The sequence below is a fragment of the Microtus pennsylvanicus genome, chromosome 12, assembly GCF_037038515.1.
Source record: "Microtus pennsylvanicus isolate mMicPen1 chromosome 12, mMicPen1.hap1, whole genome shotgun sequence".
Lineage (NCBI taxonomy): Eukaryota > Metazoa > Chordata > Mammalia > Rodentia > Cricetidae > Microtus > Microtus pennsylvanicus.
The window spans coordinates 4,454,576-4,467,886 of record NC_134590.1 but is presented as its reverse complement, the minus strand read 5'-3'; the positions used below and the strand labels follow the sequence as shown (position 1 = coordinate 4,467,886).

Below are 13,311 nucleotides of genomic sequence, written 5' to 3'. Positions count from 1 at the left end.
CAACACATTCTTCAAAAGTATCTTCTGAATATTTTCCCATTTCAATAAAAAGTAACTTCAGTTTTCCTATAATAAGGCAAAATCATCCTGCAGTCTGAGTCTCCTGCAGAGCTCCCCCTGGTGCGAGCTTCTCTGGTGCTAACTTCCCCCACACAGCCAGTCCAATTGGCTTTCCGCTGAGACCATGCTGAACATGACCGCCTTTCCTTGCTCCTCTACCTCTGTCTGCCTGGAGCCCCGCTGGCCTTTGTTTCCATCACTGCAGGAACTCTGGGCTGCCTTCTCTACTCTGTCCCGACTTCACGATTTCAGTCTCAGCTCTGCTCAAAACCTCTAGCAGCTTTCTTGACTTGGAATTAAATTAAATTAATAATTAATTAAATTTCACCCATTTATTTCTATTTGGTAGTACTGAGACTGAATCCAAGGTCCAATGTAGAGTAGGCAAGCCCCTCTATGTCACAGCTCCAAACCAACCCTGAAAGGACTTTACCTCTTAGGGCAGAGAGCACAGACCTGCAGGTCCCTGGTCATCGCTATCTAATTCCTGTCTCATTGTATTTGCTGTTATTTCCCTTGCTCAGTTTCTCCAGTTAAGTGGCTTCTTTGTATCTAATTGACTTCTGGAAATAGCCAGCAAGCCCCTGTTCCAGAGCTGGATCTTCCTAGACCTTCTGTCTGGAATGTTCTCCTATGCAAAGTCATGGGGTTGCTTAGTCTGTTTACATGACTGTAACAGACTACCTCACACTTGGTATCTAAAGAGAACAAAAGTTGGCATCTCACTGTGCTGACTTCTTGTGGCTTTGGAGGTTTGGGAAGTTTAAGATAAAGAAGGTGCCGGAAGGTTCACTGGTGAGTGGAAGATAATTTTACCACCATCCAATACGGTGTCTCGTGACTTCCTCCTGGGGGTGTGGTGAGGAGGATGAAAGTCGTGTGTTCACGTGACGGACAGGTGGACTGCGAGAAGTCGAGGTCATTTCCTTCAGTCCTTTAATCTTACTCAGGAAAGTTCTCACTGATGACTTAGATTCTAAAGCTCTATCCTATCTTATGGGAGTTCTAGTTTCACAGTGTAAACTTTGGAGCATAACACACGTTTAGGCCATATCAAAGACTTTACTCAAAAGTCACATTTGCAGTGAGGACCTCTGAGGATGCTCTACATAAAATTTCAGTCCCGTCTCCTTCCTCCCAGTGTTTGAGATCTCCCCTGGCAGTGTTCCACTTCAACTTCATCCACAACACCATCTAATAGAACGTAGTTTGTTGTCTGATTCCTTCCTTAGGTGGTGAGTCCCATGAGACAGGATGAGTTTCTGTTTCATCCACTGAGGCTTCTCCAATGCCTGCCATGGAGTAGACACTCAGAATGTAGTTGTTAACAGATTCTGAATCCCATTCAGACACAATGAAAACTACAAACTTACTTAATAAAATGCCTTCCATTCATAAATTTGTTGGTTTACAAATATTTTCTATTTGTAAATATGCAAGCTATTCACCCAGTCCTAGTTAATAGTTCTGAAATCAATTTTAATTATCTGGCAGCATAATGTCCAAACTGTGATATTTATAATTTTCTGTTTATTCTACTCCCTGGAACATTTGATAGCAGCTTTTCACCACAAGAACATTTTTAGATTAAAATTACCTTGCCCCCTGTGGTCATCCGTGGGCACTTATGACAGACGCCTCACTGGCGCTGAGTGGGCCATGCTGATTGGACACTGGGGGGCTCTAACAAACTTTAAATTTCAGCAAATGCCCAGGGACTGCTGAGCCTGAAGAAGCCGAGCTTTGCCAAAGGTCAATGACACCAGGTAACTTGTCTCTCGCTGCTCCTCACAGAGAATTGCTTGCTATTGAAAGTGCTTGCTTGAGTTTTCTGTCTCCTCACTGTCCTGGTCTGGTTAATTGAAAATAAGAGCAGCCGGGACTATTCTCAGCTGAGCACCGTTGTCTAAATTCAGTGCTTTGTTCTATACAATAGGTGAGGTGCTAGACATCATTAACTCAACTCTGTGTCTTGGCAGAAAATTGGCCTGCGGGCTGACTGTCATTATCATCAAAATCCGAGGTAACTGGTAGCGGGACTCCATTTGAGAACCCAGACACAGGAGAAGTCAGCTGTGCTTCTCTTTACAAACACTGCACGGAGGCGTCTACCAGCAATGAGCTGCTTGACAAATGTGTAGCCTGCCCTTGTCTACAAGGCTTAGAAGTCAAAATTATAGCTTGAATTTCAATTTAGATCCTTAAGGTAATGTTAAGTTAGAAGACTACATAATAGGATTTTTACAATATATCTTGGTTGCATTATTCTGTTGAGTATGCTTTTACTGTGAAATGTTTAAATGTTGTAAGAACATTTAAAATACTTTGCCCATAAAAGTACTTTCTCCAACAAATCACATTATTTCCATATCGGCTGTTAAATGTTTATGTGTTAGTAAAATATTTCATGTTCACCAAGACCAACAGATTGCTGGAAGTTTTCTTTGTAATTGCTCCTTGAGTTAGCTGAGCTCACTAGGTCCTAGTGAAATATCTATCACACTATACACATGTGTTTTACTCTGTAACTAAAGGCTAGGGTTCCAAAGATTACTCTATTGAAATTTCTATAACATAGGGTCTTTTTAAAGTTGACTGCATGTGGAAGAACAGAGTCTTACTTGAGGTGGCATAGAGTTTTGGTTAGGAGTACCAGTTCTGTAGCTTCTTCGCAAGAACACCAGCCCCAATTCTGCTCATCAATAGTCATTTCCGAGTCTGCTTCCTTCCTCATCTATAAAACTGGTAAAGCCACCTAGCTCATACCTTTGTTGTGGGATTCAAATAAAGAAACACATGTAAAATTCTCAGAATGATGTTTATCTCCTTTTAATATTTAGTACGTACTTTTGCTTACAGTAAAAATTGCTCCAGCGGTTTCTTTCTCTGGCCCCGACACTGACGAATTCAGACATATTGCTCGTGGGTGTGAAGTTGTGCATTAGGGTGCTAGCCTGGAATCGATAAGATTCCATTCCTCACTTTTATATCTGCCATCTCGACACACTAAATGATTCAGTTATGAGCTGATATGTTGCCCTACTGTTACTTTCAACCATACAAGCATTTAATGATAATTTACTAAGCACATGGGGAAAATGCAAATAATTATGTCTGTAAAATTAATTTCTATTAATTGATTAGCAGATTAATTATATTCGATGATTTTTGGTTTTACATGACAATAATCAAACATTAAAATAGATTAAAATATTAACCCTTAACTATGAACTAATTGTGCAAACTGCATATATTTGTGTAGATGATAATTGTATAGATGTAATTATATACAAGCTATGTAATCTATATATTAAAAGGAAATTAACTTTTCGGGGAAGGATGTTGCATATGTGTGTGTTCATGCCTGCAGCTCCTAACTGGCTTTCTTAAGAGAGGTGTCATGACTTTTTCAGGGAGACTTGTGAAGATGCAGACTGTGGTCATGTGTGTAGGACTGCTCCTCTTCAGTGTGACCTGGGCAGCACCAGTAAGCATTTACAGATTAATTTACATGTCACATAATCTCTCTCTCTCTCTCTCTCTCTCTCTCTCTCTCTCTCTCTCTCTCTCTCTCTCTGTCTCTCTCTCTGTCTCTCTCTCTCTCTGTCTCTCTCTCTCTGTCTCTGTCTCTCTCTCTCTCTCTCTCTCTCTCTCTCTCTCTCTCGTTTTCCAGCAGTGTTTGTTAAAATGTGAAGCTCTGAGCATGCACATCAGAAGCCTGCCACATAGGAGGGTGCCATGTTGTTTTATTACGAATCTCTGAGAAAATGAGTACCCAGTCCCAGCGTTGCAAGTCAGCCCAGATTAGTGAGCTCTGCTCAAAAACTGGAACCATCATGTATCAAAAACAACCTGGTAATATTTTACCAGAGCCTTGAGGAACTTCACATGAATGTGTAAAGCTAGCTAAGTGCATTGTGCAAATAACGGGCTCTGGGAGGGGACTCTATCTGGCAGCATCTTGTCGAACATGCTCTTTGATGAGGCTAAAATGGAACCGATGCCCATGATCTCACCTAGATCAGGCTTCTATTGCCTCTTGTGACTTTTCTTCTTCTGACTCACCGGTTGAGCACTCAGGATGTGACCAATTTATCCTGTGACAAAGTTGAGCACTACAGACTTTTTCTGCAACTCAGACCGGAGCTAATTAGATAACGTCTTACCGGCATCCTAGCTCCCAGAGTAACCTTGTGGGCCGAGTAACTATGGAAACAAGTACTCACTCCATTGCTGACCATACTTAAATATAGGTCCCGAGTAAGTGGGAGAGCTGTTGGGTAACCAGACTGGCAGGATGAACCATCTGGTGAAAGAGCAGAAATGAGGGAATCTCACTAACCCCTTCGTGCACAACCCTACACTGCGGTAAGAGCTGTGCCTACCGAACCAGCCAGTCCCACCTGATCCCCATGGGGCCAGTCAGGACCATACAGGCTTGCACTGAAGCAGGCTGGTGGTCAAGTGGGTCTTGCTGACTGACTCAGTCCAACCAACCAAAGCTGAATTATTTTGAGCCGCACATTCCAGGGAAGAGCTGAAGTGCCCTTTCTAACCAGCTTCCAGTAAAGTGCCAGGCCAACATCAATCAGGTGACCTCCAGTCAGAAGAGGCTGCCAGCTTTCCTCCTCAGGGAAGACGATGTCATATCCATTACAGGGCCACTGTCAAGTTCAGTGCAACTGCCAAGTGGGTGTCAGAGGAGTAGGGAGGACTGCAGATTCCAAATTAAAGAGTCTTAGTAGGGTGACAGGGACAAAATTGGGTACTGTGAATTGTAGTGTCATCTTTTCGCACAGATGTATACATTCCATCTTAACAGTTACCTCAGTTATCTGATCATAGGCTGCTGGTATAAAAACGAGCATATAGTAAGCCATGTGCATGTGTCATAGTTATGACCTGGATTCAAACAGTTTTAAAGTGTGAGAAAAGAGAAGAGGGAGATCAAGCAGTGATATTCGATCACTATCCATCAAATGCAGTTCAGTGCGGGAGGCTTTAGTCCAAGTCACAATGAATCAGAACCTATATGGGGTTAATCTATGTCACAAGTACATGTTTTAACACAAACATAAATGAGCATGCTCTGTTAGAAAACACTCATGCTATTATATCCTATTTTTATACCTAGCCAAGTTATTTCTATATTCTTCTTCCTTTGCTAACTAGGAAATTCTCTGCAAATACACTGTGTCCTAGAAATAGAAGATGTTATTGACAAACCAATTATTTGTTTCTGGAATGAAGCAGAATAGTAGACCAATTAATGAGATACTTTCACTAACCACTTGAGTTTATATTTCTGTGATTTTTTTTATTTTTATCAATTAGAGTAGAGACACATAAACAAGATCCCAAGTCTTTGTGTGTTGTTCAGGAAAAGCACTCTTTAGGCCAATAGGACAGGTGAGTGAGGTGGTCCTTCGACTCCTTGTCTTGTTTTAAATCTCCCCTGGGACATCTCTCTCGTCAGTGGCTGGTCCATCATGGTGCTGACTTCTACTTTAGCACACACAGGACACTGTATAGCCAGCCACTCATTTGTCCCCTTTGCCACATCAGTGAGAAGTGAGAAGTTTCCAAAGGAAATAAAGAAATGGAAACACTAAGATTGGAAGAATCTTACACTATGCTGTTCACAGAAAACTTGTCCCAGAATTCTTAGGTCCTTTGTTTTGTGTGACATCTCACAAGGCCTCAACTCCAAGACCCAAGACAACTACCTGTATGTGTTCCTTTGTGTCTGGTCTTTATGTACTTCAGTAAGCCTCAGTAGATGAGCCACCTACCCTCAAGAAAAAATCGACACTTCACACTGATCATTCTCTCTCGCCTGAGCAAAACGGTGTGCCATGTGATTGACAAGGCATCACTGTGCACCTTTGCAGGACTGTGGTGGGCGACGAGGCATTGCTGTGCACCCTTACATGCAGGGCTGTGGTGGGCGACGAGGCATTCTGTGCACCCTTACATGCAGGGCTGCGGTGGGCGACGAGGCATCACTGTGCACCTTTGCAGGACTGTGGTGGGCGACGAGGCATTCTGTGCACCCTTACATGCAGGGCTGCGGTGGGCGACGAGGCATCGCTGTGCACCCTTACATGCAGGGCTGCGGTGGGCGACGAGGCATCGCTGTGCACCCTTACATGCAGGGCTGCAGTGGGCGACGAGACATCGCTGTGCACCCTTACATGCAGGGCTGTGGTGGGCGACGAGGCATCGCTGTGCACCCTTACATACAGGGCTGCAGTGGGTGTGCGTCTTTACAGGCAGAACTGATGTCGGCGCTGTAGTTCTTTGGCACCATCATATTGTAACACAGGTGTTGGCTTTCGCCATCACCACACTTCCTGAACTTGGAGTTACCTCTTACACTAAACCTCTCGGGTTTGCAATTGAAAACGTCTTTCCTGTGCGTTCCAATGACCATGACTCCCATTCTGGAGCCCCAGGCCTGCCTTTCCCTTCCATGCTGTGGGAAGGCTGCTTCATGCTGAAATCTGATTCCATGGCCGAGATGGCACTGCCATCTAGTGGGGAGGAAAATGATGTTTTCTTCCCTAACATACAGAGAAGTGGGTCTGAGCCTCTTTCAGTCAGAATGATTTTTCACATTAATATAATCCAGTGAAAGAAAAAGAAATTAGACATTTGTTGTTCGAAGAAATGAATGAAAGAATGTTCTACTTGGTGGAGTTGAGTCACTGGTCTCCTTGCAGAATTTCACCCAGAGACTGAAAACCAGGAAGGGCTGTGTAGAACAATAGAGGGCAAACAGAATCATTCTTCCCAAATAACTATTTTAGCACTGTAAAGAAAGAAAAAGCAATGAGAGAACATTTAATTACCAAAATGTCTTCGGGTTCTTAGGCAAGGGTGTACAGTGTCCAGCAGAATCGTGACACATTCTAGTCCATTGTAATTCCTACAACAGATAATCAAACATGTCCACATATAGATGTTCTTGTCCCAGTGTGATGCCATCCTTGAAATCACAATTTTCAGAGGGATAAGGAAGAGTTCTGGCACATTGTTATTAGCAAACGCCATTCCCCATGTGTGTGGTATGTGAAAGCAAACCAATACTGAAGGAGGGAGGAGGCTAGTTAACAGGCTTCCATAGAGAATTGGCTTCACGTGGAATTAGTTTTCCACATGCATCAAGAAAGCTATCAATACAAGAAATACTATCAAGATCTGCATGTCACCAAATTACAGCTAATCTCTGCCATGGTTTGTCCTGGAAATCCCAGTTCTATGTCCTGAAACTCTCAGCTGAAAATAACAAGGGTCTGAATATCAAACTTAAAAGCCAGAATGCTCAAGGGGCGGTACCAGCTGGACCTCAGCCGTGAGCACGGGGAAACCTGTCTTTTCTCTCATGGCTTCTCCACTCTACTCTGGAAGTGCTTCCCAATGTTGCAATTCCACTGAAATATTGATTCACCGTGGTACGACAAACAATTGACAGGGACATGCAGGAAAATATATTTCAAGATGTAAACAAAAGAGAGCCCATGAGGTGGCTGTCTTCTAGGGCGGCCAACACTTGCCCTCCAGTGGTTCTAAGAAGTACTACCAATTGTCAGATGAAAATTAGACTTCTCTCAAATTAAAAAGAAATATTCTGTAGTATTAGGAAGAAATACAGAAAATTTAAGACAAAAACCACTTTAACATAATGGTGTATGTTTTTGCATCATTTATAAGGGTCACCATGAAAACATGTCTACTCTGAAAGTAGCATAAAGGTCAAGGAAAGACCCTCCTGTGACCGTCTGGACTAGCAAGGGGGCTCAGCAGGGACAAAGTGCTCTGGCATTTCCAGCTGTGGATGTTGCCTTTCTTCCCTGCCCGACACTTGTCAGGTTCTGAAGCCAGGGTGCTACGCAACTCTGCGTTCCATGCCTCCCCTTACCCCCATCCACTGTTTCGGCCCAAGCCGTGTTCTGACTCAGGACTTCCTTCTGCAAACGTGGCCTCGGTGGCCTCAGGGGCCTGCAATTGTCATTTCACTGTGCTTCGGTAACACTACTTTTCACGAGGGGTTTTTCTGAGCATATCCTACCACGTGCTGGGACTATGTAGATTTCCAGGGGAAGGAAGTTACTATCACAGACGGTCTTGTCAAGAGTGACACACGTCTCCATATCTTAAACTCCTCCCACAGATGACTTCACCCATGTCCACTTTCATCGAAGGGGAAGAGTGAGGCACTTGTCCACGGGGGTGACAATAATTCTTTCACTCAGTGGCTTCTTGCAGAATTGCACGTAGAACTGCACACAGCTTAAAATACCTCCAACCGAAGGACGATTTACTTTTCCAAATCTGGCATCATTTCCCTTGGAATTGAGAATTTTCCTGTAGAATTTTATTTGCCTCAGCTAGGTCTTCTTCGTACGGCCATTTCTAAGGCAGTTAGCTAATTTTGGTTCTGGGGCAACATGTTTTCAGCACTTCCTGCTGTGTGAGTTATAACGCCAATTGAACCAACCGAGAAAGCACAACTCCTCTCTCAGAACACGAAGACAGAAAAGAGACATTGAAATGAGAACCCAAGACAGGTCATGGAAAGGATCATGTGAGTGGCACCAGGGGGGAAAAACATACAATGGGACGGGAGTGGAAAGAAGTCAGTTCCAGGCTGGTGTTCAGGGAGACCTACACAATGGGAACCGTGAGCCGGTCGTGGGGGGAGTGATAAGGTTTGAGAAGACAGAAGTGAGTGGGCAGGCTGTTCTCCAGAGAAAGACTGCCATGAAGTAAGGCATGGGAGGAAGGAGAGGACAGAGCAGCCGCTGACTCACAGCTGGTCGTGCAGCTGGTGGCGGACGGAAATCATGTCCCTGGGCACACGCAGAACAGGAAGCTCTTTGTACTTTAAAATATTTTCTCAGACAAATGCTTAACTGTCTTACAGCAAAATTAAAACCTTGTCTCTTTTCTTCTATACAAAACGGTTTTATTTTCTCCTCCAATTAAATCCACATTAGTCATTAGCAAGCATGTTACCTTTCTAAAAAAGAAGAGGAAGAGAAAATAAAGACTAATAGAAACACACACACACAAAAAAAAAGGGGGGGACAAAATTTTCTCTATGAGTAGGCAGGAAAAAATTAAGAATTTTAAAATTTGAATTTAACTTAATATACTATACTAATTTTTCTTTTCTTTTCTTTCCTTTTTCTTTCCTCCTCCTCCCCTCCTCCTCCTCCTCCTCCTCCTCCTCCTCCTCCTCCTCCTCCTCCTCCTCCTCCTCCTCTTCCTTCTTTTTTCGTTCTTCTTTCAAGACAGGGTTAGGGTTTCTCTGTAGCTTTGGAGGCTGGCCTGGAACTAGTTCTTGTACACACCCTCCTAGTGTTCTTAATTAGAGATTGAGAATGTCAAGACTATCTTTTAGACAATGTGTGATCAGTGGCCACAGGCTTGCACAAGCCACAGTGAAAGGGTGACATTCAGAACACAGGGAAAGGAGTGAAGATGGAGTTCACAGTTAGCTGCCATGACTTAAGATGTGAGACATGAGAGGACAGTTGTGCCTCCTATGAGGAAGCGTTGCCACTCTGTAGGGAAGCAGGCTAGCATGACATCATAGATCCACACAGTCCTGGTGGAGGGACAGCTAGCACCATTGATATAGACCACGGTGGGTGAGAGAGACACTGTGATAGATACTTTGCTTGCATTCTATCAACAAACAAGATTATTTCTTTTAAAAATCCTGAAATGTATTCATTTTCTTATCTTGTAGTGAGATGTCTGATGTTCAAAGAAACAAAGTAGCATCCCGGGGTCACATGTCTCTTCGGTCACATGCCTCCCTGGATCACATGACTTGCCAGGTCACATGTTTCCCCGGATCACATGTCTCTGCAGCTCACCCAGTCTGAAGAGGGATGGGAGCTTATGTGATTGGTGCCTGGGTCTTTCTGGGACACAGTTATTTTAGTGAGCACCGGAGAGATTTGTAACTGTTTGGCATCTGCAGAGATGATTCTTCAGTTAGGAACACTCACTGCTCTCCCGGAGAGAGGTTCAGGGTTTGTCTTCCCACACTCACGTGGTAACTCCCAACCATCTGTAACTTCACTTCTAAGGGATCTGATGGTCTCTCTGGCCTCTGTGGGCACTGACACAATGCACAGACACGTATACAGGCAAAACATTCACACACATTAAAAACAATAAGACTGAAAACATTTGGGCATTCTGTGATCTCATTTGGTGCAGCTCGCCAAGGCCCGTGCTTACCTGAACTACTTTACCATCTCCATGATCTTCCTTACACCTCATATAGATGTAAGCGTTTGGATGATCTTTCTTTTTTCCATATGGGAACTTTCATCTATTCAAATCTTTAAATATCATAACCAAGATGTTAACACACTCAAGGAATACTAACACACAAAAATGTGTTTTAAAACATATTGATTCTGCTACTTAGTCTAAAATTGGTCTCACCATTTTGCTTCTGAGTATTCGAATCTTACATGGCCATTAAATCTGTTTCATTCTTCTTTTCCCATGAACCTGCTTTGCTCCATCCATCCACATTGAGTTGTGGGTTTTTCACTAAATATGTTTTAGGTTTTAAACACTTTCTATGAATTACTGGATTTTTAAAATTTAACATAAAATAATTTTTTATGATGAAAATTTTACTTTGGGGAAAAAGAAAAAAAAAGCAGAGACAATATTGCTCTTCACCAGTTTGACAAAGGAAGAAATTATGAGTCGACACCTAAAGAAATCATTACCAGAAAAAAAGGGAAAGGCTTGTTTCTTTTTGAAGCAAATGAAAATAACAAAAAGAGTAAAAAAAAAAATTAAAAAAAACCCCAAATCTTTTTGTAAATCCGCAGATGATGAATGAAGAGGATGGCACCACCGGCAAAGGCAGCGCCCACGGGGACTCGCCCACGGGGGACAATGGAGCAGAGGATGGAGAGGATGCCCTCCTGAACCTGCCTGACCAGGAAACGGACGGCGCTGCTCTCCTCAGAAGTATCACGCAGCCTATAGAGAGACCGGTGACTGGGAGTGCACTACAAAGGCACAAAAACACGGAGAAGAAACCTAAGAGTGTTCCAAACATGATTCCAGCGGATGTCAGTGATGCGAGAGACCACTTGAAAGATGAAAAGATTCAACAGAGGAATCTGCTATCCCAGAACAGCCCAGTGAAAAGCAAAGGTTCCCACCAGATCCAACGAAGCCCTCACTACCCAACACATCACCCCCAAATCAGAAAGATCCCCAGTGACTTTGAAGGCAGCGGCTCCGCAGACATTCAAGTGAGGGGTGATAACGATGTCCCTCCTTTCAGTGGGGATGGCCAACGTTTCACGTACATTCCTGGCCAAGGAGGTGCTGTTGGACCAGCTCTAGAAAGCTCAGGTAGTCGCACAGGCCTCTCAGGCTCTGACAAATCTGAGATTGTTAACCCCCACACGAGTGGACTGGGTTCTAACGAGATCCCAGAGAGAGAAACACATGGCGGTGATGCTGTTGAAACCAGAGACAAAACCACACAACGGGCAGGCGCTGCTGGTGTAAGCCTGGTGGAGGGCGGCAATGACATCACAGGCAGTACTAATTTTAGGGAACTCCCTGGAAAAGAAGGGAACAGAATTGATGCTGGCAGCCTAAATGCTCATCAAGGGAAAGTAGAGTTTCACTATCCACGAGTGCCCTCCAAAGAGAAGCCTAAAGGGGGCAGCACCGACGGCGCCGGGAGCGCCAGTTACAATGAGATTCCTAAGCGCCACAAAGGCAGTTCTAGGAAAGACACAGAAGAATCCTACAGGAAGCAAGTGACCTTGACTGAAAAACAAAGATTTCCCGGCAAAGGCGATAGTCAGGGCCCGGGTCTTCCTTCTCACGGTCTTGGTAATGAGGTTAAAAGTAAAGGAGATTCCTCTAACGTTCCCAGTAATGAGCGGATTATAACACACAGCAGAAAAAACCATTATGTACTCCACGGGCAGAACAGTTCTACCCGGAATAAAGGGATGTCACAATGGAGAAAGGCCTGGCCATCGCGAAGGCCCCATGCCCACCGGCGTTTCAGCACCCACAGAAGAGACAGCAGCGAGTCCTCATCCAGCGGCAGCTCCAGTGAGAGCGAGGGGGACTAGCCCCCAGGAACCTGGACCAGTCCTCTCCTCCTGTCCTGGAGGAAGAGCGGACACAGCGGAAACCGAGCAAGCTAACAAACCTCCAGGACGTTGAGCTGTTATAATAGCTCTAAGAATTTCTATTCAAAGTTCTAATGCTCTTTTAAAATAAAAATTTCACTAAGAATTTATCTAGTAGGTAATATTTGGGTAGGCGACGCCTTAAAATAGCCCGTGAATGTCATGCGTGCCTTCATGTGTGTTGTTTGCTCTGCAGAATGAAAATAAATGTGCTTTTTCTACGGTCGTCTGTAGTCAAATGATCGCTAGGAGACTGTTGGCGTTAGTGGCAGAATTAGGAGGTTACAATCTCAGTCTGCCTCCAGGAGAGAGGTAAGGTGTGTGAGAAGAATCCCCCGGACAAGCACGAGACACTTCCCCGATCACACTCTGTGGCTGGCTATGCCCGCCCTCTGCTGTGCGTTTAGTGTCCTAAGCAGCAAGTTTTATATATGAAGCAAATCTCATGGTGGTCCCTTTTGCTGGTTCTGACTCCATCTACAGAGAAGCAGAGGATGGAGGAAGTGCCATGGGGGATGATCCGGTTCAACAGTTACCACGCATTGACCACTCCCAAAGTATCCCAGCTCTGTCTTCTCCCTCTCTAGAGCATAGATGCTTTTCTGGCTAAGACGGTCTTGTAGTGCAGGTCTGGGAGGGGACCTATGTCTCCTGTTGAGGGAAGCATTTGTCCCATGGCAAGAGAGACCCCCGTTTCTCTTTTCTCAGACCTTCTCCTTGGCTTAGCTTGAGCATGTTGTTGGGATGCTCAGGAGCCAGTGCGTGGCCACAAGGGGAAGGCAGAGCGAGCATAGAAAGGCCACAGAGTCAGGCCTGTGCCAAACATCCTCGTCTGCCAGAAAACTAGCTCTCCTTATGTCGGGCGTCAGTACATCGCTGCTACCAACGCCTGCCTGAATTCATTACTAATATTCTTCTCCTTTCCCATAATGATGAGCATCCAGGGAAGGAAAGGAGGACTGTAAGCTTCAGAAGAAAATGTGGGCATTATTCCTCCTGTCCCTTGGAGACTCTCAAACAACAGACAACCTGACCAGTGGGTTCTGCA

The 13,311-nt window shown here is 44.4% G+C and overlaps 1 protein-coding gene across 1 annotated transcript; it reads left to right on the top strand.

The window, feature by feature from the left end:
- The first annotated feature begins 3,460 nt into the window (after window positions 1-3,460).
- Window positions 3,461-12,267, top strand: Mepe (matrix extracellular phosphoglycoprotein). Its single transcript, XM_075943578.1, has 2 exons — window positions 3,461-3,547; window positions 10,929-12,267. Exons 1-2 carry the CDS (start codon window positions 3,461-3,463, stop codon window positions 12,201-12,203), a joined length of 1,362 nt encoding a protein of 453 aa, XP_075799693.1. The 3' UTR covers window positions 12,204-12,267.
- Window positions 12,268-13,311: the final 1,044 nt, after the last annotated feature.